General features: G+C 39.7%; 1 protein-coding gene across 1 annotated transcript in view; it reads left to right on the plus strand.

Moving 5' to 3' along the window:
- LOC104570061 (contactin-associated protein-like 2) overlaps positions 1-27,842 on the plus strand; it is a gene marked incomplete at its 5' end in the record, with an annotated part of 102,264 nt that overhangs the window by 38,396 nt on the left and 36,026 nt on the right. Inside the window, one exon of the mRNA XM_088522390.1 lies at positions 11,436-11,529. Coding sequence (XP_088378516.1) covers positions 11,436-11,529 — 94 coding nt within the window. The remainder of the gene's footprint in view (positions 1-11,435; positions 11,530-27,842) is intronic.

The following is a 27,842-nucleotide window of genomic DNA, read 5'->3' on the forward strand; positions in this document are numbered from 1 at the left end:
TGAGTCAGGGTTTAAAATAAATATAAAAATATATTAAAATTCCTAATTTATTCACAATATAGCAACATAATCTCAAGAACAAATATTTGGTATGAATTATTTTCCTTAGAAATATATCCCTATTCCTAACATGCTAAGTCAAGACCAAAGACTGTTGAAAGCAAGGACCATTGAAAGGTGTTGTAGTTCAGATTTTTTTTGTTCACTGACTGCAGGCAACTCAGTAATTAGTTCTACATTAAATAACAAGCTCCCGTGTGTGAGATCAGTAGTTTCTCAATGATAAGATTAAGGATATACAGTTGCTTTAGGCTCCAGGAAAACAAAATGATGTTAATTCAGAAACAAGTATCTTATCTTCTGATGTTTCAGTGAGAGGGGCAAAAATTTGCTAGTTAGATTTCCTCTCTCTCACCTCTTTTGAAATACCAAATACTAGTAGCTGTGGCACACCTCCAAGGCTGTATTAGTTCACCTGTGGATAAAAAAAAAAAAATACAATCTGGCAGATGGGAATGTATTATCCTAGTAAATGACATTTCAAGAGCTGAGCTTTAGGTCATGTAGGGCAAGTTTTATTTGGTTTGACTTCATTAAAAGGTTGCATGCTTCAGCAGGGTATTTTCCATATCATAAAAAACAGCACGCTTTACCAAGTTTTCATGGCTGATTAAAACTATTCCCACATCAATAAAATATTCTTTTAAGAAAGCCAAGGATAAAAATCTCCCTAGAAGAGATTCTGATCTAAAATCCACTGAAGCAAATGGAAGGACTACCATTCAAGTTAACGCCTTAAAGAACGGTGACAGTTACATACTTAGTGCAAGATTTGCTCCTCCTGCTCCTGTACAAGTCCCCATAGTAAAATAAGGATGGAGTCTGGATCACAAGCTATCTTGTTCTGCCTTCCTTTGCTATTTCTGTTTCTGTTTCTATACCATTGCACAAAACCCATATCAGCATTTTACAAAAATAAAAATGTGATGTGCTTTAATTTTCAACAGAACAAAGTCAACACACTTAGATGTGGGCCTCTCAGCTTCCTTAGGTGTTCTTGTACAAGGTCAGCAAGCCTCCAGTTTTTCATACTTCCTTTAAAGCCCTTTCTAGAATTGGATTGTGAATCACAGCTTCCAATGTCCTTTAGCTCAACCGTTTCTGCAGAAGTACCACCCAGAGCACTTCATAAAGCTTAAATGAAAGCAATTTCAAAGCAATGGCAATATGTCTGAATTGGATGAATCCAGTCAAATCTATTTCACAGTTGTAACATCAGAATGTTTTTGAAGTCAGTTGCTCATACTAATGCATTTTTCTTCTCCTGAACCCAGATTCTTAGTTTAAATTTTCTAGACACATAGAGTAAGGAAGAGATCCCTTTATAAATAGCTCCCTTATTAAAAAATGCTTCTGAAATCAAGCAATCTCTGGACTGAAACCCACTTTACAAGGTAGTGTTCTTCTACCAACTCCATTTTGTTCACAGGGAAATTACTCTCTTCACAGGGAAACAAAGTGTATTCTCATCTTGGGGACACAGATAGACAAGTTCCAGACTCACCTGAGACCTGTCTTTCTACAAAGTTTTTACATGGTGTTTAACTTCGTGAACTGTTAGGCGTCTCCCCCTGAAAAGACTTAAGAGCATAGTGATTTCCACAGGACTCTGCTTTCCCAAGCTCACCCATATAGTTTCAGGACAACTAGCAGTAGCCCATGCCCATGCTCAGGAGACCATAGTCACAATACCAAGTCCATTCACAATCAATATGAGTTTGAGGCTTTCTGGAAATTTTCACCTGCTCATAAGTAAAGTCCAGAAAAAATCATTTGCATGGGCCTTTTTTTTCCAGAACCATCAAAGATAAGCAGTGGAAATAATCAGCTCCTGTTAAAAATGAAATCATTGAAAGATTTGCCCTTGATCCAACTAACATCTAGAAGAAACAGAGTTTTTCGCAAGTGCATTTTTTATTGCCATTTTGAACTCTCTGCTATAGAAGTAACATTTGCAAATGTTTAGATGCTTAAATAATATGTCATACAAAGTTAATTCAAAACTAAGCCGAAATACAAAATAAAATGTTAAACACAACAGCAATAAAATAAAATAGGTGAAGTAGAGCAAAGCAATCTGCGTATAGCCCTAAGCTTAAATGTGATGAATATATCAAAGATTTTGTAATTATAGGTTGAATCTTTGTTTCATTACAAGGAATGGCAGCTTTCTCATAGACTTCAGTGAGGCTACAGCTTCAACTACTATGATTAGTGTTGCTATAGAATTATACCTATTCTCCTGTTTCATATATTTTTAAGCCTGAACAGAGTATGATCACTCTGTTTGATCTTCTGCTTAACCAAGGCCATAAAATTCAACCAAATGATTTTCTGCAGCTAACCCAGAAAGTAATGATAGCACTATAACACATTCTGTAGAAAGGCATTCTATCTGGTTTTAAAGATTTCGAATGATAGAAAATTTAGCATATTCTTTGGCCATCTCTCCCAATAAGTAAATATCGTTCCTGTTGAGAATGTGCACCTAATTTACAGTTTTAATTCTGCAGACTTCAGCATCTAACTCCAGCATCTTTATATGCATGCAAGGTAGATGAAAGAATTGTTTGGTATCAGATGTCATTGCCTTCCATGCTTTCTCAGAGATGGTAATTAAAATATCTTTTTGTCTTTCCTGGTTTAAATGCTCAGGACATTAACCATGGGTGAAAACACATAAGCTATTTAACTGAAAGCTTTTCCATCCAAACAAACCACTTTTAACCTAGTCAGTTATATCTATTACACTAAGAGGATATTTAATAAATATCCAGGGAGTTTTTACTTTAAAGAAAGAAAAATCTTTTTTTCCATTAATAGCAGAGGCCTTCCTACTGAAATGAATTATTTTAAATCCCTGGAGATACTTTATTTCTGCAGTGTATTGCCATTCTTCAATGACAATGTATTACTCAGAAAGCAATAGAAAGGCAAACTCAGACCATTTTCTAGAGCTGAACATACATTACATCTGCATGATTAATGCATTAGTGCTCAGTTTAGACATAGCTACTAAGCATTTGTTGTGAATGAGAAATCGTAAGAAAATGTCTTTTACTCAAGTTTCAAATGTACATTTTTTCATAAGTGACTACATAGAATAATAAAAAGCTATTAATAATAGAAGTTTTAAAAATATAAGAACGCTTGTATAGAGATTTCATTCCTAAAACCCTAAACACCATATATGTTCCTAGATATGAAGAAATACAGAACCTGATCTTTGTTTACTCAAAATTTCTTCCAAGCGAAATGATGTTATGAAAATTTTAGAGGATTGGATGCTCAGTTCTTAAATGATTCTCTAAATAACTGCAAGAAACAGCAGAGTAGAATTTAAATTCTATTAATCAGAATCAGAAGTGAATGAATAATTCACAACTTAATAATTTCCTTACCTGTTCTTTTGTGCTCACAGAATATCCATGAGCTACTAGCAGTTTCCTTGATTTTATCCATCATTGAACTTATTCAACTTTTTTTTATTTTACAGCAGAACTTACAATCTTTCAGAGAAAGACAGCAATATAGGTAGGCAGGAAGCTCGTAAATGAACCATTTCTACATCTTGTTCTTGGAGCTGGAGTTGGTAAGTGGCATCTGCCATGATAAATGAGCACATTTCCCTGTTGAAAGTCAGATGAAAGATTTCTCATAAACAAGAATCTTTTTCACTCATCAATAAATGAGAGAGTAAAACATCATTACCCTAAAGATCAGGACTCTGGAGACATATTTTCCTCTAATTGGCAAATATGCAGCTCCCACTGAAACCAGTGGGAAAAATGCAATCAGTTGAGCTCCTCGTGTGCATCGTGTGCATCTCGCCTTCTGGTTTCATGGTTGCAAGACCTGAAGTTGTTTATTTCCTTGTACGTGCTGCTTAGGGGCAGATGCAGAGGCTGAAGTATCTGTCATTGCAGGAGCTTTTCCCTCTCTGCGCATCAGCTTCAAAGTTCAAAGAGTTTCAAAGCTTGAAGCTTTTCGGAAGAATATTTTTGTCCACTTTCTGTCAGTAAAAACATGCAAGAAGAGAAGAGTTCTCCAGCAGATCCACCCTTTTTCTTGCATTTTTTTCAGCAAAGTCCGTATTACTGGATTGAGAGGATTTTTTTGTCTTTTTGGCCCAAGCTTTGGCTATATCTAAGCAATGTAGCATGAGGAGACCAGTAAGTGAAATTCCTTCTGCACCCTGCAGTCCAGTTTACTGGAATCATAGAAACAAAGAAAACAAATGAAACATTAAATATTTTCTGTTTAACACTAAGCCTGAAGAAAAAGTCAAAACTTAGCATGAAATAGGTGCTTTTCATTATATGGCAGAACATATTGGGCAAATTAATGTCCTGTGAAAGTCATCTTTAGGCACATGGAGTAGATATTTTTCATTTTAATAACTTGGCATTTTATAAGCTGCTATTGCATCTGTTAACATTTGATGTAATTCATCTATTAAAAAGAGCAATACAAAGTCCACAGATATGAGAAAGAAATATCAGAGAACTGTTTAAATTGAAAGCAGCCATACAAAATAGTGTCCTTTTCCTTATCAGTGCCACTGTTACATTTTGAGATGTGTATCCAAGTTTCCATTTAAATTTTATCCAAGTTTTCATATTTTTTTTATATTGGACCAAATTATCCCGTGATATTTTTTATTAGAGCAACAGTGGCTTTAAGAAAATGCAGGATTTATAGCAAATATGCTTAAGCTTTAATGAGAAAACAACTTTTTTTTTTTCTGCAACGTATCCTGTGCTCTTTAGGTTTCTAATTTAAATCCCTGAGTGGGGAGAAAAAAAAAACAAAAGATATTACAAAAGACTGCAGTTGATTTTCATAAAAGCTGCAGTAGATGAATCAGTGTTAATCTGGCAAAACAGCATTGGAGTTCTTCCTAAATTATATTAACTATACCACTGCAGAAATTTCATTTGAAGAGTTCAATGCCAACCTAAAGTTAGCTTTACACTATGCCCATGATATATATGTGGTCCAGATGGGTAAAGTGAGGCTGCAAGTCCACAGCAGTCTAAGTCAGTCCAAATTTCTATCCTCATTTACATGCTGTGTCTTGCCCCAGCCCTGTTCCCAGTCTGCTCCATGATAAGCTGGGTCAAGGACCTTAATCCGGCAGAAAACTGACTTTATAAAAGCTCAGTGAAGCACCAGTGCCACACTAAGGAGGGAAGTGAGTCAGGGTGACTTGGGCTGTGATCACCCCAAGCGGTTTGGGACTTACATAGAATCATGGAATCATAGAATGCTTAGGGTTGGAAGGGACCTCTAGAGATCATCTAGTCCAACCCCCCTGCATACGCAGGGTCACCTAGAGCACGTGGCACAGGACTGCATCCAAGCAGGTTTTGAAGATCTCCAGAGAAGGAGACTCCACAACCTCTCTGGGCAGCCTGTTCCAGTGCTCTGTCACCCTCACTGTTAAGAATTTTTTCCTTAAATTCCTGTGGAACTTTTGGTGCTTCAGTTTCCGGCCATTTCCTCTAGTCCTATCAGTGGCCACCACTGAAAAGAGACCAGCACCATCCTCTGCACTCCCTCCCTTGAGGTACTTATATACACTGATTAGATCCCCTCTCAGCCTTCTCTTCTCCAGGCTGAACAGGCCCAGCTCCCTCAGCCTCTCCTCAGAGGGCAGATGTTCCAGGCCCCTGATCATCCTTGTAGCCCTGCGCTGGACTCTCTCCAGCAGCTCCACATCCCTCTTGTACTGTGGAGCCCAGAACTGGACACAATACTGCAGTTGTGGCCTCACCAGGGCTGAGTAGAGGGGCAGGATCACCTCCCTCGATCTGCTGGAGATGCTCTTCTTAATTCACCCCAGGATCCCATTGGCCTTCTTGGCCACAAGAGCACACTGCTGTCTCATGGTCAACTTATCATCCACCATGACACCCAGGTCTTTCTCCGCAGAGCTGCTCTCCAGAAGGTCAGTCCCCAGCCTGTACTGGTGTCTAGGGTTATTCCTCCCCAGGTGCAGAACCCTGCACTTGGCCTTGTTGAATTGCATGAGGTTTTTCACCACTCAGTTGTCCAGTCTGTCCCGGTCCCTCTGGATGGCAGCGCAACCCTCTGGGGTATCGGCTACTCCTCCCAGTTTGGTATCATCAGCAAACTTGCTGAGGGAGCACTCCGTGCCTTCATCCAGGTCATTGATGAATAAATTGAACAGGACTGGACCAAGGACTGACCCCTGGGGGACACCACTAGCTACAGGCCTCCAACTAGACTCTGCACCGCTGATCACCACTCTCTGGGCCCTGCCATCCAGCCAATTCCTAATCCACCTCACTGTCCACTCATCTATCCCACACTTCCGGAGCTTGCCCAGGAGGATGTTGTGAGGGACGGTGTCAAAAGCCTTGGTGAAGTCGAGATAGATGACATCCACCACTCTCCCTTCATCTACCCAGCAGGTCATTTCATCATAGAAGGCTATCAGGTTAGTCAAACAAGATTTCCCCTTGGTGAATCCATGCTGACTACTCTTGAGCACCTTCTTGTCCTCCATGAGCACCTTCTTGTCCTCCATGTGCCTGAAGATAATGGCCAGTATGAGCCGTTCCATCACTTTTCCGGGGATTGAGGTGAGGCTCACTGGCCTGTAGTTGCCTGGGTCCTCCTTCTTGCCTTTTTTGAAGACTGGCATGACATTGGCCTTCTTCCAGTCTTCCGGCATCTCCCCTGTTCTCCAGGATCTTTCAAAGATGATGGAGAGCGGCTTAGCTATGGCATCTGCCAGCTCACGCAGCACTCTGGGGTGCATCCCATCAGGGCCCATGGATTTGTGGGTATCGAGGTTCCTTAGGTGCTCTCTGACCCAATCTTCCTCTACCCAGGGCAGGTCTTCCTCTCCACCAGCTTCTTCTCTTGTCCCTAGGGCCTGGGGCTCTAATGGGCTGCCCTTGGTAAACACCGAAGCAAAAAGGCATTGAGCAACTCTGCTTTTTCTGTGTTATTTGTAACCAGGGTGCCCATCTTGTCCGCCAGCGGACCCACGTTTTCCCTGATTTTCCTTTTGCTGTTAATGTATTTAAAGAAATTTTTCTTGTTATTTTTAACGTCCCTTGCCAGATTGTGTTCCAACCGTGCCTTAGCTTTCCTTGCCGCATCTCTGCATTCCCTGACTACGTTCCTGTATTTCTCCCAGGGCACCTGTCCTTTTTTCCACATTCTGTATACCGTCGCCTTCTGCTTGAGCATTGCCACAAGCTCCCTGCTCATCCATGCAGGTCTCCTGCCCCCTCTGCCTGCCTTCCTACACACAGGGATGCACTGCTGCTGGGCGTGGAGGAAGTGCCGCTTGAAAACTAACCAGCTCTCTTGGGCCCCCCTACCTTCTAGAGCTCTAGCCCATGGGATTCTACTGAGGAGGTCTCTGAAGAGGCTAAAGTTGGCCCTCCTGAAGTCCATGGTTGCAAGGCTACTTACAGCCCTGCCTCCTCCTCGTTGAATCCTGAACTCCACCAACTCATGGTCACTGCAGCCAAGGCTACCCCCCACCTTAACATCCCCTACTAGGCCCTCCCTATTTGATAGCACGAGGTCCAGTAGCCCACCTGTCCTCGTCGGCTCCTCCACAACCTGTGTCAAAAAGTTATCGTCGACGCTCTGCAGGAACCTCCAGGACTGCTTGTGCCTGGCTGTGTTGTCCTTCCAGTTGATGTCGGGGTAGTTGAAGTCCCCCATGAGAACCAGGGCCTGTGACCATGAGGCAATATCCAGCTGCCTATAGAAGGCCTCATCAACCTCCTCGTCTTGGTCAGGTGGCCTGTAGCAGACACCCACCACAGTGTCTCCCACATTAGCCTGTCCTCTAATCCTTACCCACAAGCTCTCAACTCGCTCATCCTCCACTCCCAGGTTGAGCTCCACACATTCCAGTTGCTCTCTCACATAAAGAGCAACTCCACCACCTCGCCTTCCCAGCCTGTCCTTCCTAAAAAGCACATAGCCTTCCATGGCAGCGCTCCAGTCGTGCGAGCTATCCCACCACGTCTCTGTGATTCCAATGAGACCATGACGCTGGGACCGCACACACATCTCCAGTTCATCCTGCTTATTCCCCATGCTTCGCGCATTGGTGTACAGGCATTTCAGGGAAGAAACAGAGGCCACAGGTTTCCCAGGAGGGGTGAAAGAGGACCCTCCGTGATCATTTCCTATCCTCACTTCCGCACTAGCATACTCCCACTGGACGCCATCTGACCTAGGCTGTGCGGTACTGCTTGCCGTGTCTGTGTGACCCTCCCCTTCCCTCTTCTTGCCTAGTTTAAAGCCCTCCTAACCAGGTTGGCCAGCCTTTTGGCAAAGAGACGTGTGCCCCTCTTGCTGAGATGGGTCCCATCATTCCCCACTAGCTGGTGGTCATCAAACAGAGTCCCATGGTCATAGAAGCCAAAACCCTGTTGCCAAGCCCAGCGGCGCAGCCAGTTGTTAATCTGCCATATCCGCCTTCTCCTCCTTGATTCCATTCCCCTCATTGACAGAATAGAGGAGAACACAACCTGGGCTCCCGTACCTTTGATGGCCATCCCTAGGGCTCTGAAGTCTTGCTTGATATCCCTCATTTTCCCCATGACATCATTAGCGCCCACATGAAACAATACTAGAGGATAATAGTCCAAATCCTGAACAATCCTTGGGAGCCTTTCTGTAACATCCTTTATTTTGGCCCCTGGCAAGCAGCAGACCTCTCTGGATGAGGGGTCCAGTCTACATATCGGTGCCTCCATGCCCTAATCTTACCCCTTACCTCCTTTTCTATTGTGTTAAAAATATGTGTTTCTTGTTTTAATACTTTTAATACAAGTAATAAATCATTATAATAATGCAGAATAGGAATATTACATTGGTCATGATGATGTCACATTCAGTTCTTGATTCTGCTATTACTGAAGTGAGTAGAAAGCTCTATTGACTTCTGATGAGGTACAGCATTATTATTATTGTTGCATAAGATTTTGAAAATCTTCTGCATAAAATGTCTTCAGCATAAAAATATTTAATACACAGACTGGATTGACAGTGATACGGATATAGATATATATACACACACTCAGTACTTCCCAATGTATATATAGATATCCTTTAAATGTATGCATATACATATAAGAAAACCCTGGATAAACTTAACTTTACCAAGAAATGGAGTGTTCATATAATTTGTCTTATGTGTTGGTTTATTGTCCTAGAAAAAAAAAAGGTGATGTGGACATTGTATCTGCCTTCATGCTGATATATCTGTTGATCTCAGTTAAGATTTGTTGTATCATCAAAATGAACAGTAATTCAATAGAAATTGCATTTTACTGAACCTCTGTTTCAAATCTCAGCAACTTCAGCTCAGGGCAGTCTGGTGCCCTGAACCAGACAAACTGAAACCACACATTCCCTGGGACATCCATCTGTGAGGTGCTCAGAGCTGCACTGGGGCTTTTTCTTCGTCTCAGATGAAATGAATGCATTTTTAGAAAAAAGTACCTGTAATGAAAATCTAGAATATAATCTTAAAACTGCAATTTAACACAAACTCATGACATCAAACTGTGCATATGCAAAGATTCCATTTTATTTTTGTTAAATAATGCAATATCTTCTTTTCAAATGTCATTTGATACTCACAATTCCATTTTTATTGTGTGTCTTATACAAGTCTGATGTGGTCTAGTATTTCATATGAAGCTTGCAGGCTGTTTATGGTCTAGCTGCTTACACTTGAGCACCCACTGGATGGCAGTAAAATACAACGTTGGGAATAACTCAGTGTGTGGTCCTTCACCTCACTGACCTAAAAAAAGCCTAGATTAAGCTCCTCTGAAAAATGTGCTTCTTTTATTAGATAATGTCGGTTCAGAACAAAGAGGAGCAATAAAAATAGGAGGGCAGAAATCTCACTGTTCGCTCACTTTTATCTCATGGCGAACTGTTTTGTTTCAAGTCCCAGCATCAGAGAAGGGTATTTCTCATACAGTTCGGATGTGAAAAGCAAACAAAGCTTCCCCACTGCTCCAAGAGATTCCAAAGCTGCCGATGGCAGGGGTGCTGGCTCCATCTCTAATCAGAAATGTTTGTCCACTTTCAATGACCAGACCATGAATCCAAATGCCCACAAATTTAAGATGCATCAGTTTAAAGTGAGTTTTGATTTCTGGTTATGTCTTACTGACACAATTAGAATTTTCTGTGGGGACATCCTTTGCATTAGGCAAGGATGACCTTTTTATTGCATCTGCTATACTCTCTCATAATGGACACCTGGACTATGACTAGGGCTCTAGAACATCACCACAATACATTGATAGATAATTTATTTTACTTTGGCGTATTTTATGTATATGTTAAGGAGAACCTGGCATACAGCATCCTTATATGTCAAAGGAGAACCTAGCAAAGGAATCCTATGCAATCAGAATGCCTGAGAAGTAATTCCATTGTAGCCAATGAAGTTATGTGAGGATAAAATATTGGGATATGAGAGACAAGAGAATCAGGTTTTTGTGCATCAGGCTTTTCCCCACTCTTTTTCCCATATACCTCGTCTACATCTATACCTTAGTTTAATGAACATACATGGCAGTTCTGAGATCTGAGCCATTACTATTTGCTGCCTGAAAAAAGAAGGGAATATTTTTGTCACTTTGTATGCCTGCAGCTTTTATTAACAGTGGGTCTGATGCATGTGATGCTGTATGTTAAAGTGCTGGTTCCCTTTTGCTAGGGAAACCAGTAGTGAGCAATTAAATAGAATTTGTGCTCAGTAGGACCTGCAGTGATTAAGACTGGTAGCCTTTTTGTATTTTAACTCCTTGTATTCATTTGATTGCAACCTTTAAAAAAAATCTTTCAATTTGAAAATATATAACCTTAATTTCGTTTCAAATATGTATTTCTGCTCTTCATTAAAAATTTGAGGAAACCTGACTGGTTATTTCTGAGTATACGAGAAACTGTGAACAAACTCAGATTTGTTTCCAAGTAAGAAAATTTACTATGTTTTTCCATATGTTTTACTCAAGTCCACAGTTTCAAGTTGGGATATTAACAGTTGTCATTCAGAGAAACACAAATGGCTAAGTTCTAGATCATCAGTGTGCCAATTAGTTACGATCAGTTAAAAATAAGATCTGAATTTATCTGCTAGAGCTCTTTTGGCATCTGCAGTGACGATTTTTCCTATTAGGTATAGGCACTTCTCATGTTGGAATGTTATAGGGTAGTCTAATCAAGACAGAAGCACCCTTCTTCAGTAATTATAGGGTTTTTTCTTAAATTATAGATGTGATTCAGCAACACTATAAGAGGGCATATCTGTTCAAAATACTTATTTTATACTTATTTTTCTCTTTCTTCAGCTTGATCACTATCCTCCAGCAAGTTACAGCCTGCCGGCAACATCTGACACACAGTTCAATTCCCCAAAGGCACTCTTCCTAGGAAAAGTTATAGGTAAGATTCCATTTTATACTTGGTTATTTTATTAGGTATTTATAGAGAATACAAAACCATAAGCAACTGTGATGATTATGTTTTGTGTAGTGTTTGCAGTACTTGCTGGACATCTCACTTTTGTTTAGAAAGTGGTGATACTGGAATTATCTCTCTAATTCTAAGAAAGAGCTATGTTCATGTGGACCTATAGGCTGAGATACACACAGATAGGTGATAATCTGGCTAATCCATGGAGAAAATATGAGGTAGAGGGACATAGGTGACATCTTAGTTGTGCAGTTTCATCATCTTTTAGGTGTCAGGTGTTGAGAATATGAGATCAGAGAGACCACTGTTTCTCTGAGAAGTTACTGAATTTATTTTGAATAGTATCATTCACTGTGTAAGTTATTGCATGCTTTGTAAGATGCCTTTATCCATGCTTTCAGGCTTCTTATCCCCTTATGTGCTCTTGTGGCATGGCTATTCCTCGTCACTCTGGCAATAGTGTCACTCTCACCGTGACACCCACCAGACCCTTTGGAGGTCTGTAGCACCTGATGATACCTTCGTGCTCCATACATTTTCTGTCCCTTCTAAGGACATCTCCATTTTACTTTCCAGTGTGGCAACTTCTTGGCCACCTCCCCAGCTGACATCAAAAGGGGAAGCAGAGACATCTTAAATTGTCTTGGGCTTGCTTTTAGGATATCCTAGTTTCCATTGCTTAATTTCTCCAGTCCTGGCATCCTGAACAAACTTTCAAGGTTATTCATTTCAGGAAGCAATTATTCTCCGGAAATTTACACCTTCTAATGAGGGTTTTTTCCCCCTCTTTGGGAGGTGCTTTCTACAAGGCCATGGCTGTTTAAACTACAATGAAGCATTAAATTCAGAAAATTATAAGCTTCTCTTTGTTCAGTGGATAAGGTAGTAACTTCTGAACTGCAAGCACTCATTTTTGAAGTAGAATTGCTAATGTAGCTTTCCAAAGATACAGTTTTCCATTTGTTTCTGAAATTTAACTTGTTAAACCTCTGTGAAACAGGAAATCCAAAGCCTCTAAAATGGTTGATTAGCAAGCGAGACTTGAATTCTGGTATTCTCAAAGTCCGCTCAGTAGATGGTACAAAAGAATGTGAAATCTCATTTTGGCAGCTCTGGAAATTGGGTGTGTTTTCAACTCACTGCCCTGAATTATAGACTAGTACTGATTCTTATTCTTGGGCAAATTGCTGGCCAGACTCATCATTACATTCAAAGCAAGGAGATGAAGGACTTGGGGCAGAGCATTAAGTAGCTGGAATCTCTGCAAGCAAGGAATGAGGCTTGATTCTTTCCTGTCCTATATATGTTAGCAAAAATATGCAGCTAAAAAGCTACTGCTTGCTGAAGGGAGTTACAGTGCTCATCTCATGCACCACACTTGTTGCGAAGTACTTCTGTCATCTCTGAACTGACAGTTCTCTGTAAAGTTTCAGGTGTTTTCCAAAGAAATACCAGAGTATGGCAGCATTGCCTCCTCACTTTGGTCTTCTAAATAAACTCGACTGTTTTGACTTTTTTTTTTTTTGATCCCTTATGAAACTGGAGTGTTTCCCTGCTTTTATAATTAGGCAGCCTTTTGGGCTGAGCAGGGCATGTGAGAGGGATAATATAGAGATAGGAAGAGAATAGAGAAAATATGGTGGCAGAAATGATATTTGAAAGGATGAAGAGAAGAAAAGGGTAACTCCTAAAACATAAAAGAAAATCATGCACTGCACACTGCTGTGTGTAAATAAAATTTAAAAAGCAAGAAAAAATGAAACAGAAAGCAAGAAATAATAAATATGATATATTCTCTTGTACTGAATAGAAATTGGATAGAATTCTTCAAGCAGAACAATTTCTTACTCCTTTAAATTGCTGAGGTGACAGGTGAATCTAGGGAGAGAGTTAGATAACCATGAACACAGACTGAAGATAGACAGGAGATTTAGTCTTTGGATTGATTATTTCTGAGCTGAATTTTGAAGCACTACATAGGCAAAGTCCATCAAATTGTCTCCACTATAACTCCGTGCCAAAGTATGGGTTTCTTGGCTGTGTTTATCCATTCTGAAGTTTTTATTAGGCATTCTTGAAGAATAAATGGGCTGCAAGATCCAGGCACCTCAGAGAGTTCACAATGCATCCTTTCATATCTATGTTACTTGTTTAAATTTTGGCAGTGATTGAAAGGCATGATAACCATCTGTCAAGCATTTTGATCCAAATGAAATGAGTTAAGCTCAGTTCTTGCAAATCTAAACCCACAATACCTCACATTTGACTTATTTGCAAAAGTTGCAGATCTGGTTGAAAATAGTTTTTAAGTATGCTCCAGCTGTCTCAATTGATCCTACCAAATGAGAAATGAAGTTTAACTGTTCTGCCAGCACCAGTAAAGGATTAGAGGATTCACTGGTCTTTTTCAGAATAAAGAAGTATAAAAACGAGAAGGAAAAAGTAGCAGAGATCATTGAATCTAAGCTGATTTTTATTATGTAACAAGGAAAGTTTTAAACACCTGGGAGTTTCTAGTTCCTCACACTCTTTATAAAAATGGCAAGCTGAAAATATGGATTGAAAGCAAATTCTTAAGCCAGAATTTGAATCTGAATGAAAAATAGATGAAAAATATTATCTATCCCACAAGTACATATGGTATAGTTAAAGATCATCACCAGAAGGCATAAAGAAGTCACAGCAAACTGGTTCCCATTTTCATTTCTTTTGCTAGCTTACCCAAACTGGGCCAAATTCTTAGAATATCCCAAGGGAATGATTTGTGGATAGATTTTGCTTCTGTTTACCTCTGCTACTTCATGATTTTAAGCCTCAGACAACCACTTTCTTTTTTCTTAAGATGCCATCTGGCACCCATCATTATAAACTGCACTGTGCATTTATTATATACTGTACATCCTATTATTTCCTTTTTTTAACTGCATCTGATTAGTTTAGAATAGTGGGAAATAGGCTGCTTTTGCTTCCTCTCCTTTATTTTTGTCTTTACAAAATATTATATTTTCTTACGTAAAAGCTTAATTGGCTCTAAAGAAACAAACAAAACACCTATTTATAGAGACACAGACACACTGATTTATTGGTGTAAAATTGTTTCATGAATGTCCATCACATCAATCAGCTTTACTGTGTAACTCACAGGGGAATGCTGACTGAGAGAAAAACAAGGTTAATCTTCTTACATGGGTTCAGCAGTTTGAAGGGCAAAGTAGATGCAGAATTCAGTATTTTTAAAGCTCCTAATTGTCACATCATATTGGCTAGACATATTTCAGTGGACCAGAGGGATTTGCACAAGCTGAAAATCTGGATACATATATCAAGTTACAATTTTCCCCCGCCTACAATTACATTCTTTAAATAGGCAATATGGGAGTAGCCTCATATTTTGCTGTTAGTCTCTCATCAGTTATATTCAGTTTCTATTATTCCCATACTATACAAGTCTTATTTTCATCAAAAAATGAATGCAAGGCCTTATTTTTGAAGACAGATGGGTTTTTGAAGAGCACTTTGAAACAATTCTTCTTCAGAACTGTTCTTATTTCCATTTTTATTAGAGTTATTTGCATAGGAAGAGCAGATTCTGCTGCAGCTGTGCTTGCTGTAATAGCTAATCTGCTGTCAATCGGACATCATCACTTGCGCAACACCTACCACAATGTGACACCAATTCCTTCTGTAGGTGTGACAACAATATGCCTGATTAATAAAATGGTGGGGAGTTGTCTCCATGCCTCAGAATTGTTCATAATATTTTCTATAAATCAGGAAGGTCAAATCAGAAACAAAAAGCAATGATTGAACTGCCATTGTAATCAGGGAGCATTTCTTGTACTTTAAGTTGAGGTGTTTTCTGCTTTCTTGAAGTGATTTTCAGGAAGTGCTGTTGTGCATTGGTTTCAAAACCAGCAATAGAAAATATGCTTAGTGTTCTGGGAAACTGTAAATAAAGGCTTTCAGTATATAGTTCTTATGCAAACAAAATTAATTATGATTTGAGACGAGGAACAAAAGCAAAGAAGGCAGCAAATGTCATTTTATATGGGTGTGCAATAATAAAAATAATAGTAAAAATAATAGAGGAATATATGAAGTTCATAAACAGCTTAGAAGGTCACTGGAAATGTTGCAAGGAAGATCTGTATGATGATATTCAAGCATTCTTATGCTTTGGCAGTTAACACAAACAAGGTAAATAGCTAAAAGCTGGCTATCAGGATGGCCAGCTATAAAGAGAAGAAGCCAAAACTGCAATATATGACAGTAAGTGTTATATGGCACAGTTAAAATCTGAATCCAAATTTGCATTTAGGCTGCAGTTTGAGACCCATTAGTGAAGCAGAGTTGAGCAGAGAAGTTCATTTCTGTCTTCTCTCCAAGTGGTTTGGGATGAAATGCTTGTGGTTGTCTTCACATCCTTCTGGAGGGCTCCAGCAATTTCAGTTATCCAGACTCTATAGAATGGATGTCATAGTCTGCATTTCATTCCTCACATAAAAGTGAGGTATTTCTTTGGTGTTTTATGTGCATCACTAAAGAAATAGCTATACAGATATGGTGTTTTTAAATGACATGCTGTATAGACTGTTTATGTCTCTACCTTACCCCAGTGTATTTCTAATACAAAAGTATTAGAAATTAGTTTTAGTATTTCTATTTTCTAATCAGCATTAGTATTTCTAATACAAAAGGAGCAAAAAGAAAGGACTTTAAATATCTACCTTCCTTCCTACGGAAGCAGCCATCATTGCTTTGCAACTATCCAGAGATCCTGGAAAACAGCCTAGGGGCAGGGATTCTTTTCAAAAGAGAAATTCCTCAAAAAGAAGAGATTGATAGTAGGATTGATAGGAGAGAGGTACAAAGTAGGAGATAAATGACATCATTGTTTGCATCTGGCTTAGGTAAGTGGTAGAAATGGGAGCTGCATACCATATTTCCCTAAATAGATATTGAATACTGACATCGTCCCTCACAACATCCTCCTGGGCAAGCTCCGGAAGTGTGGGATAGATGAGTGCACAGTGAGGTGGATGGCAGAGCTCAGAGGGTGGTGATCAGCGGTGCCGAGTCTAGTTGGAGGCCTGTCGCTAGTGGTGTCCCCCAGGGGTCAGTCCTCGGTCCAGTCCTGTTCAATTTATTCATCAATGACCTGGATGAAGGCACAGAGTGCTCCCTCAGCAAGTTTGCTGATGATGCCAAACGGGGAGGAGTAGCTGATACCCCAGAGGGCTGCGCTGCCATCCAGAGGGACCTGGACAGACTGGACAACTGGGCGGTGAAAAACCTCGTGCAATTCAACAAGGCCAAGTGCAGGGTTCTGCACCTGGGGAGGAATAACCCTAGACACCAGGACAGGCTGGGGACTGACCTTCTGGAGAGCAGATCTGCAGAGAGGGACCTGGGTGTCATGGTGGATGATAAGTTGACCATGAGACAGCAGTGTGCTCTTGTGGCCAAGAAGGCCAATGGGATCCTGGGGTATATTAAGAAGAGCGTCTCCAGCAGGTCGAGGGAGGTGATCCTGCCCCGCTACTCAGCCCTGATGAGGCCGCATCTGGAGTATTGTATCCAGCTCTGGGCCCCACAGTACAAGAAGGATGTGGAACTGTTGGACAGAGTCCAGCACAGGGCTACAAGGATGATCAGGGGCCTGGAACATCTGCCCTCTGAGAAGAGGCTGAGGGAACTGGGCCTGTTCAGCCTGGAGAAGAGAAGGCTGAGAAGGGATCTAATCAGTGTCTACAAGTACCTCAAGGGAGGGAGTACAGAGGATGGTGCTGGCCTCTTTTCACTGGTGGCCACCGACAGAACTAGAGGTAATGGCCAGAAACTGAAGCACCAAAAGTTCCACAGGAACTTAAGGAAAAAAATTCTTAACAGTGAGGGTGACAGAGCACTGGAACAGGCTGCCCAGAGAGGTTGTGGAGTCTCCTTCTCTGGAGATCTTCAACACCCGCTTGGATGCAGTCCTGTGCCACGTGCTCTAAGTGACCCTGCATGTGCAGGGGGTTTGGACTAGATATCCTCTAGAGGTCTCTTCCAACCTTAAGCATTCTGTGATTCTATAATTCTATGATTCTATGAATAATATGAGACAACATTTCAAAATTCACAAGCACCATGTGCAATGGTAGTTCTTCTAAGAAGCAGATGAACTGGAATTCCTTGTTACTCATTTACTTCTAATAGTTTGGCAGTTACCTCCTGTCATAGAGGAGTAGCATGGACAGTGAAAGATCCACTGCTCGAATTTGCTCTCTGGCTGTCCTTTACTTTGCAGTGTAGGTGTATTATCTGAGTGCAGGAGAGCTTATCCTACTTTCACAGAAAATAGGTAGGATACAGTAAATTCATCCACTAGCTTACTTTTAAGTACCTCTGTTTTCTACCTTCTCAGTGTCTGTGCTGACATTCAGTACTGTAAAAGCAGGAAGAATGGCTATGTATATTGTCATATCGCATAGTATGCCCTTCTGCTACAGGAGCAGCAGAATAGTGGAGATGGGCTTTCCCTGCATGATTCAAACAAGAATTATTGTACAAAAATATAATATCTGGATAGTTTTTCTTTTCCTCCAGAAAGTCCTTCCACAACACCCCTGTATCAAGGGTTTCATATCACTCATCTTTCTGATCTCAGATCTGTCTGTCTTTTCATCTCTCACTGTTAGCAGTACCAGTAAAGGTGGAAATGCTCTTCAGCCCTTCTCATTAAAACAAACAAACCAGCAAAAAAAAAAAAAAAGCAAAAGTAGAAAACTTTTTTCAAGTTTGGTCAGACATCTAAGCTTTTGACGTGTATGTTTCTCTGGGAGACCCTGCCTGTGTACCCTATTCAGAAATGAACACTTCCCTGCTACAGTCCCCCCATCAGAGGGGAGAGCAAAAGAATTCTCAGCTGCCAGTTCCACCATAAAAAAACTTTTTTGGGCAGAAATCAGAGTAGCCTAAATGTCTTTTATCTTGTTTGAGAACTGGACCAAAGAAGAGAAGCCAACAATATTCATTGGTACCATTCAGCACATTTGTGCTGCACCTTCTGACCATTTTCCCAGATACTGGGCAATTCAGCTTTTGCTGCACTGGCCAGTTGGAAGCTCCATAGAGGCAGTAGGTAGACTCCAGGCAAGCTGGACTAAATTGGATACTCTGGTAATCATGGTAGTTATGTGCATGGCCAACCATGCTCTTCAGAAAATAAAAACTCACTAGTGCAACACCTGAAGTTGTCGTTTTCTACTAACTTTTCAGTGATGCTCTTCAGGTCATTGTTCAGCTCTTAGCCCCTACCCTGTACTTGGTGACTGCCCTTTTTCTTGCTTATTATGTCTTCTGTTTAAAACAACCTCACTGATTTCCAGTGCCACCCTTCTGGGCATTGAGCAGCTCCAAAGAATTGCTTGTTATTTTGGTGGCCTGGTATCTTTGAAAAGGTATCTATGCTTGAAAAGGACACTACCTTTTTTTTCACCCATATTCTTCTAGCACTCTCCCTGGCTGCAGTAACATGCAAGAGCAGTCTCACAGGTGCTAAATTACATCATTCTGTTCGTTTATACTCTTTCTACAAAAATCATTTTGGATAAGTTGCTCTACAAAATTTTGCAGAGAATAATCCCGTTGTTCTACTCTTCTTTCTAAACTAATCATCCAGGTCTGAAAAAGTAAATTATGAGGTTATAGAGACCTTTGATTCAGTTTGTGCCATTTTGAACAGATTATTTTCACCAGTCTTACCTGATACTAAAAAGCACATGATAACACCATTTAAAAGTAACAGAATAAAAGCCACCTTAAACTGCAACAACTAACTTTTTCCTAACTTCTGTATTTTCATAAGTTGACATATATTAAATGTACAAGTTGTCCTTACCACAGGAAGAGAGGATCCGTTTCACCCATACCGTGTCCTATCTAGTGCTATTTTATTTCAAGTGCAGCTGCTTCAAAGAGTCAGAGGTGACAAGATCACCAGGAGCATCAGTAAAATGCACTGCTGGCTCTATTAAACTATAATGGGAGACAGTAAGAAGGGAGGGAACCAGGAGCACCTTCATGGCTTGTAAATCATAAAATGTAGTACTATATAAAGAGCCAAAGGTATACAAAGGTCTAAACTGGAAAGTGAGGGCATGTTTTAATTTTGAAACAAATATGTTTGGAGGACAAAAAGAAAATGAAAATATATCTTCCTCAAAGCAATAGGAAGACAGACCTGACAAAAAAAAAGGTCTTTACTTGACTTGTCAAAGAAGGTCAAACTCTGACCTTGACACCAAATAAAAACATTAAAAAGTAACATGGATACACAGCTATATTTTGACCAGAAACAGATGTTTAAATATTCATTCTGGCCAGATTGTTTTTACTGATGGTTCATCTTATCTACACGCCATTCCTTGTAAGGATACATCAACAAATTATGTCCAATTTAAAACTCATTCAGCATATCATTGATTGACAGTTTAAAAACACCTAAATCATCGATGCATGTTTCACTTAGGAAAGGCAGTGCGGAAAAATCAGAACAGGACATCACATAGCCTAAAAAATATTAAGTTAAAAAAGAATTAAATTCTCCTCAGCCTTGCTAAGATCATAGAATCATGGAATCATTATGGTTGGAAAAGACCTTTAAGATCATCGAATCCAACCGTAAACCCTGCAACACCCTGCCTGCTAATCCATATCCGTAAGTGCCTCATCTACAAGTTTCTTGAACACTGCCAGGGATGGTGACTCCACCACTGCCCTGGACAGCCTGTTCCAATGCTTCACCACTCTCATTCTTCTTAATGTCTAACCTGAACCTCCACTGGTTCAGCTTGAGGCCATTTCCTCTTGTCTGTAGTTATTCTAGAGAAGAGATCATCCCTTGCCTCACTACAACCTCCTTTCAGGGAGCTGTAGAAAGTGATAACGTCTCCCCTGAGCCTCCTCCAGACTGCTCCAGCCCCAGCTCCCCCAGCTGCTCCTGATAAGGTCTGACCTTCAGCCCTTTCACCAACTTCGTTGCCCTTCTCTGTACATGCTCCAGCACCTCCATGTCCTTCTTGTAGTGAGGGGCCCAAAAGTGAACACAGTATTCAAGGTGCAGCCTCACCAGTGCCAAATGCAGGGGGATGATCATTTCCCTGATCCTGCTGGCTACCCTGTTCAAGCTGGGATACAAGCCGGGAGGCTGTTGGCCTTCTTGGCCACCTGCTGGCACCCTGCTGGCTCTTCTGAGAGGCTTTCAGATAAAAAAGCAAAATCCCGTGTGCCTCCTCATTTAGAACACTAGAATCAAGTTAACCCTCTCCCTCAGCAGGTGTCTAAATTTTCACTCCTATTGGTAATAATTTGAAAATGCTTTTGCCCACTTCTAATCTGCAATGACCCCTTATACTAGAAGCTCTGGAGGATTCCTAGAGCTCAGGAGAAGGTTGTTCAGATTGTTGGAGGATCTGAGAAAGGCAACAGATGTGAGAATCTCTAGGGTGTGAACAAGAACAAAATTTCCTATGGTTTTATGGATCCCTTTTACTGTCCTACCTCAATGCCTAACCCTAAACTCAATGCCTGGGAAGCTGGGAAAAAGTAAGAATTTGACTACTTTTTGGTAGGGAGCCAGCTGTCAAAGCAATGACAATTGTTAAAGGTCATGTTACTTCCACTAAGATGTCAAGCAGTCTAGATGCATGATCAACAGCTGAGATTATTCCAGCCAAGCCCAGGCTTTGGGTTGTTCCTCATGACCAGGCCTGAGAAAGGGAACATTTAACACACAAGTCTACAGTTCATTGCTGTTCTCTGCACAAGACAAATTCTCTCTGCTGTGTATGATAATCAAGACAGAGTAAAATAACGTAATGTAACATAACATGATGTCACGGAAAATAACGTTGAGCATATTCCTCAAACAATGTTAAGAAATGTATAAATGTGAAGAGAAGATAATCTTTTTACAGGTACTTCATGCAGAACTATAAGTTCATGGATTAAATGATTTGTTGTAAATTATTTGCTCAGTTCCCATTATCAGAAACAAAAGGGAAGTAAACAAATTATGGGAAGATTTCACATTTTACTTTTAAGCTAGTCCTTTGAAGGTAGATTATTTTGCATTTCTGTAAAAGAAATGTCCTCATTATTTAAAATACTTGACCGATGTCCTATTTTTAAGTGCTTCGGCCCAGCAACTTTTCAAGCTCTATAAACACTCATTATCTCTTTCTGATGGGTACAGCAAGTTATTACCCATCCACTTATTTCAGGAAGCAGTTAAAATACTTTTTGTTGCCACTGAAGATGAACTCATTCAAAAAGTTGCCTATTTCATTTTAAATGGCTTCAGCTATGGTCATACATCAACAACATGCATAGTAGTATATCACAGACATAAGTGAAATGGCTTAAAACTTCTCAGAAATAATACAGCTGTGATGCCACTCCATATTGATTTGTTGTCTCTGTTTCTCTGCCTGGCTTAAAGTATTCTTAGGAGGAAAACCCAGGGAATCAGTCATCCCCAAACCACTGTTCCTGCTTGTCATGTTTCAGTCAGTCAACAATAATGAGCTAGATATATATTCTTTATTTAGATTTATATGTCACATATGTTTTAAATATGCATCTTCATACATGATAAAACATATTATACATAAATTTCAGATGGGCACAATTTCAAGTTTACCCATGGTAATAATTCAACAAGATGGGGAAGGCGGCTCCACTGTTGAAGCGAGAATTTGCTTTCTAGACAGTAAAACACTGGAGGTCTGTTCTAACAAGTACACCTTTACATATATAAGGAAGTGCAAACATATTTGGATTCAATAATTTAGATTGTCTTGAGGATAAGAGAATAATAGAATGACTTTTGGAATGAAAGATGACAGTGGCTTGCACCCCTGCAAGTCTTCAGTGTGGGGAAGAGGGTTTTTTTTTTTTTTGACTAGGATCCAGATATGATCTAACTCATCTGCAAATGCATGTACAGTGAGAGATGCTGAAAGGGCTCTCTGGTGGAAAACTTCTGTGTTGGGTGCATTACTAGTTGGAAGCTTCAGGTTCTGTCAAAGTGATACACTTCAATTTTTAATCTGAAAATACAGAATGTTATTGAAATAATATCTTTATTTTTAGATGTCTATTCCTTTCCTATAAATGTTCACCACCAGAAATATCTCCTTTTTGACTACATAAGCTTATGAATCTATCATGTCAGTGCTTTTTCAGCTACTGAAATATCAGGGTGGTTCTCTGCTGGCAGATGAAGCGGTTGAGTAAAGTTACAGCCAACCTTCCATTATAAGGGAACATTTTTAGCTTCATCAGTCTGATTGATAACAAGACAACATACTGTTACTATTTCATTGGGCCTTCCTACTTTTTGCTTTCCTCGGGGATTGTTCGGTATTTTTCTAGTCCTCTTTGCTGAGCTGGAGAGATTGCCAGCTGCCTCATGGTTTCATGAAAAAGTGTATTCCTCAACACAGTGGTCTTTTGATCCTTCTTCCCAACTGGAGGATCCAAACTGTATGAAATTTTCACTGTAAGATATATGGATTTTCAAAAATTTTTAACAGTGGAAACAGATTCACTGTCACGTGTCAGAAAAATAGCATAATACAAAATAATTCAGCTAGAATGGGCAGAAAAAAAACTTGTCTTCCAAAATTCCATACAAAGGAAGTCTTAAACTGTTGATGATGAAACACCATAGAAATACTCATATTCTAAGACATCTTGAGACAACCACGATTACAATTCATAGAAACCGTTGAACTACTTAGATCTTTCTCCTTCAGCCAAATATAAGGTGATTTCAGTTCACCACCTTGCAAATAAATACCTTCTTCACTCAGTACTCATTTAGCATAAAATTAGCATAATTCGCAAGATCCTTTGGCAAATGGCAACCTTTAGTTGTTCTTTTAGTTCTACATTCTCAAGGGATTTTTTGCAAAACACTCAACAATGTGACAAAATTAAGATGAGGCTACTTCAATATGCATGCCTTGATTGTACCAGGAATTAGAGACTTCTTTTACATTTTGCATAAGTAACATCTTATGTTTCCCTGTAATTTAAAGATGGACTAAACGATACATTTAATGAGATAGAAGCCCAATTAAGCTTCTTGGCATTACAACATGAGGATCAGAGATTATAAAGGATGTACAAAGACTAATTAACTCTCTGATGACTGAGCTCTTAGTTATGAGAAGAGTAAATAGAGCTTGCGGGAAGGAATGTGGTGCCGAACAGAAGCCCCAAAAGTGTGTCAGTTGTCCAGAGCTGACCCAAGTCTCACATAGAGTGAGGCATTGCAAAGGCTGTGGGAGAAATGGAAAGGTATGAATGTCAAATGCAGCTTCTCAAATGATTTTAATTAGTCTTACGCACACCCAAACTCTAATATTTTTTTACCTCTTAGTAAGATTACTGCACCAGTTGAACACTTTTCTATTCGGCAATGAAATACGAATGAAGAAAAATAGCTAAAATATATTAAAATAAGCCACAAAATTGTTGGATCAGCAGGATGGGACAATGTCAGCATTTTGTCACCAAAACACACCTATAGCAAATAGGATGTATTTCTCTCATATTCTACATGCTATAGTAGTACAAGTATGAGCATTAATTAAGTGCTGGGATTTGGAGATGTGATTCATCTATGTGAAATGCAAAAAGACCAACTAGTAGACTGGAATATTATATTTTGCTCAAAGACTCTGAGCTATCTCTAGTATTATTCAAGTCAGAAGCATTTTTCTTTTTTTTACTCTCTTGCTTTAGATATGAACAAATAAAACACCAATAAAACTGTAGAGTCTGTGATCTGTCAGGCTTAGAAAACATCTGAAAACATTTGGGTCATGCAAATTATTCTTTTATTATATATTATATTATATTTATTTTGAATGGCTTCTACAGTGAACACATTGCCTACGATGTATTTTAGAGAACACCTCTGGTTTTTGGACAAAACATTTTTAATAAGGTTTTCTTTGTGTCACAGAAGAGGATGAGAGGAAAGGAACTGTGTGCACTGGTCCCTGCCTCTTATTCCAAATAACAGTCTTACACTTCTGGCATGTAATTAAAGAATTACAAAGCATTCTTAAACAAATCTCAGGTTTATTTCTCAAATGGCTTTTATAGATTATAGGTAGATTATTTTATTCTGCTTCAGCTGTTTCACTCCTAAAGTGGATATATCATTTCTCAGAGGTGTCTTATGCTTGTCAGCTTTTTGTTACTGAATCTATATTAATTTTAGCTTAAAATTAGTTTTCAAGTTGTTTTCATTTTAAAGTTTTTATTGAGGCTCTAGTGTGTTAATTTAAGTGAGAGTTCAGTAAGAAACGTATTGTACACATTGAGAAAGGAAAATAGGAAATGTTTGTGTATATCAATTGAGTTTGCCAAGATTCTGTAAATACCTGCCTCTTCCCATTTTAAGGACTTGACTTGAATGCATTCTATATTTTAGTAAGTGATTCATATAATAAAGACTAAACTATGTAAAAGGAAAGGATTTTCAAACATATGAAGCAAGATTCTTAGTTTTATTCATGAGAGAATCTAGAAGATTAACTTATATCAGGTTAATCATTCTACTTGAAAAACATATATCCCACATCAAGTTACAAGGATGATAAATGGAGACAGTTTTAATTTTCTTTTTCCTACCACAAATTTTAGTATATTCTCCACTTGAACATTCATCAGGATCAAACTGACTGTTCTCACTGCTGGGCAGTTTTGCTTTGGCTGGCTGCTTGCTTTTGGGGGGGTCTACAAAGCAAGGAAAATTGTCTAGATTACTAGAAGGCATGCCATGTGTTCCAGGGGTGCACAGAAAAGGAGCAGGTGCCATATGCCAGCAAAAATTCTAGGTTTTAAATTGCACTAAATAATTCCCGAGGATTTCTGCCTTCATGCACACAATGTAAAATGCTCCGAGGAAGAAAATATGATGATGTAAGAAGGAGGATATTAGCAGAAGAGACTACAACCAGGAACAGTGATGGAAGAAGACAGCAGGAGGCGAGATGTGGAAGCAGCTCCGCGCTGGTGGTGAGCAAAACAGGTACAGAGAGCTCCCTGTCCCATGGCATCTTCCAGGTGTGGCTGCCGAGTCACTGTCGCTCCCTGTCTTCCTGAACCCAAATTACATCTTGAAGGAAACCTGGAAATGGCCATTATACCACCTGGGACACAGCTGGGGAGAAAAAAAAAATGGTATGCTTCTCACAGTTGCACTACTGTCCTAGCTGATGCATTCAGCAGCAATATACAATTATATAAAATAAGCAACATTCCTGGATCAGTACAGGGCAGATTTCATGCATTGTAACTACCTCATACATGGTTTATTTTTGGGGTCATCATTGTTCCTGTTTTGTTTGGCAAAATTGGTGTCCAAAAAATACAAGGAGTGATTTTTTCCAAATATTGCTATCATAAAAAGAATTTAATATGACTCTTAACAGCTAATGCTTTTTTAATTATCTTCCAGATAATTTTCTCCCTCCTTGAAATTACTACCTATACCCATTCATCTACAGGCAAGCTGGGGCCCTTGCAGCCAGAAAATGATGCTAATCAGTTATTCTCTAGCACTAGATGCAATTTTTTCTCTGGTGTAGTCATTCTTTCTCAATAAATTTTTGGTGGTGGTTTAAGAGCTGATAAACACAGTGTAAATGATATTTTTATGACAACTTATATTCTGAGCCTTTCTTTGCTTTTATTAATTGATAGATAAATTCTGCCTTGTAGATTCTGCCATTCTCCAAGAAGTCCCTGCAAGCTTGCCAGAGCCCACAAATTTCTCTCCTTCAAATCACATTTTATTATTATTTTTCCCCAAATTGTCTTCACACTGATCAGTCTGAGGCACATATGCAAGTAGATTGCAAGCAGTTATTTCTAAGCAACCAATGAGGTGTGTCAGACAGAAGGTAGGCAGTACTGAAAGCAACATAGCAAAGGAAAAGACAAGTACCCCAGCAACACTGTTACAAAGCTTTTGAAGTGGCAATTTGTGCCCTAAGTAAGGAAATAAGGAAATTTAAGTGAATTAAAGTAGCATCCAATGGGTGTTGAGCAATGGAACACCAATATGTATCTGGACTGTGATATCTGCTATTCGATACAGCTGTAAATATTCATCAGCATGTTTACCAGCAAGATCTGCTTCTTATCGCACCAAGACATCCAGTGACAAATGCTTGCCCAAGTGCCATGAAGCTGTAACGATTCAGGAGCATTCAAATTTCTCAAAGACTGATGGGTCCAGACAAGGGTGAGTATGGCCGGTGCAGGGGAAGAAGGGAAAGAGCAGAAGGCGCTGAGGCAAGGGGTGGCGGAAGCCATGAAAAACACAAATATGAGGCACAGAACTCTGGTGACAAAGCAGCAGAACTGATAAGCTAGAAAGTTGGGTAGTGACAGATAGACAGACTTGTAGATCAAATATGCGTCTGTCGATTAACTCTGCTTTTGTGTTTCCAGTTTGGGCCAATGTACAGTTTGGGAAACTACTGCAGCCTTCTGCAGAAGTAGGAGAGGACTTGATGGAGGTTCAAGTTTGGCTTTTAGAGAAAATTTGGAAATATTCTAGGATTATGTATATTTTTGTCTACTGATACCAGATGTATTAGTCCTTGGAGGGTAGTCCTTGGAAACTATCAGTTCTTGTTTGCTGGCTGAGAGACAATATGTCTTTACCCCTCCCATCTGTTCCTTCTTAATTATTGTGGGTTGGCATCTAAGCATAATGTAATATAAACTGCCCACAGCATGAAGAGCAAAAAATATCAGACACTGGGATGCGTCTGTTCACAAATAAACTCAGATTTCCCTTGAAAATGTGTGGCAACAGTCCCAGTGGATCGTGTGACATTTTGGCTTTTCTTTGTGCTGGTTTCACACATGTTAAGCTGAAGGCGTGAAGTTTCGTGCTGGCGCTTTTCCATCCTGTTGCACCTCCCATCTCAGGACTTCAGTATAATGAACAAAGATAATGGTGCATTTTTATCCACTCTTTTACACAAGGAAAAGCTGGTGCCCAGGACTGAGTGATTTTTTCCATGTTACATTTACAGTCAGATATAGAATTTGACCATCTGCCTGCAAGTCCTCTGCTCTAACCACTAACCTTGCTGCTTTGATATTTAGCTAGTTAACAAGCACATCCACCAGCCTTTTAAGGACCTGTCAGACTTATTAACCAGCTGTCCATTTCCTTGCTATTCAGGCAAATGAGCAAGTCCTCT

The sequence above is a fragment of the Tinamus guttatus genome, unplaced genomic scaffold, assembly GCF_059628265.1.
Source record: "Tinamus guttatus ecotype Peru unplaced genomic scaffold, ASM5962826v1 Tinamus_guttatus_pri_ptg000151l, whole genome shotgun sequence".
Lineage (NCBI taxonomy): Eukaryota > Metazoa > Chordata > Aves > Tinamiformes > Tinamidae > Tinamus > Tinamus guttatus.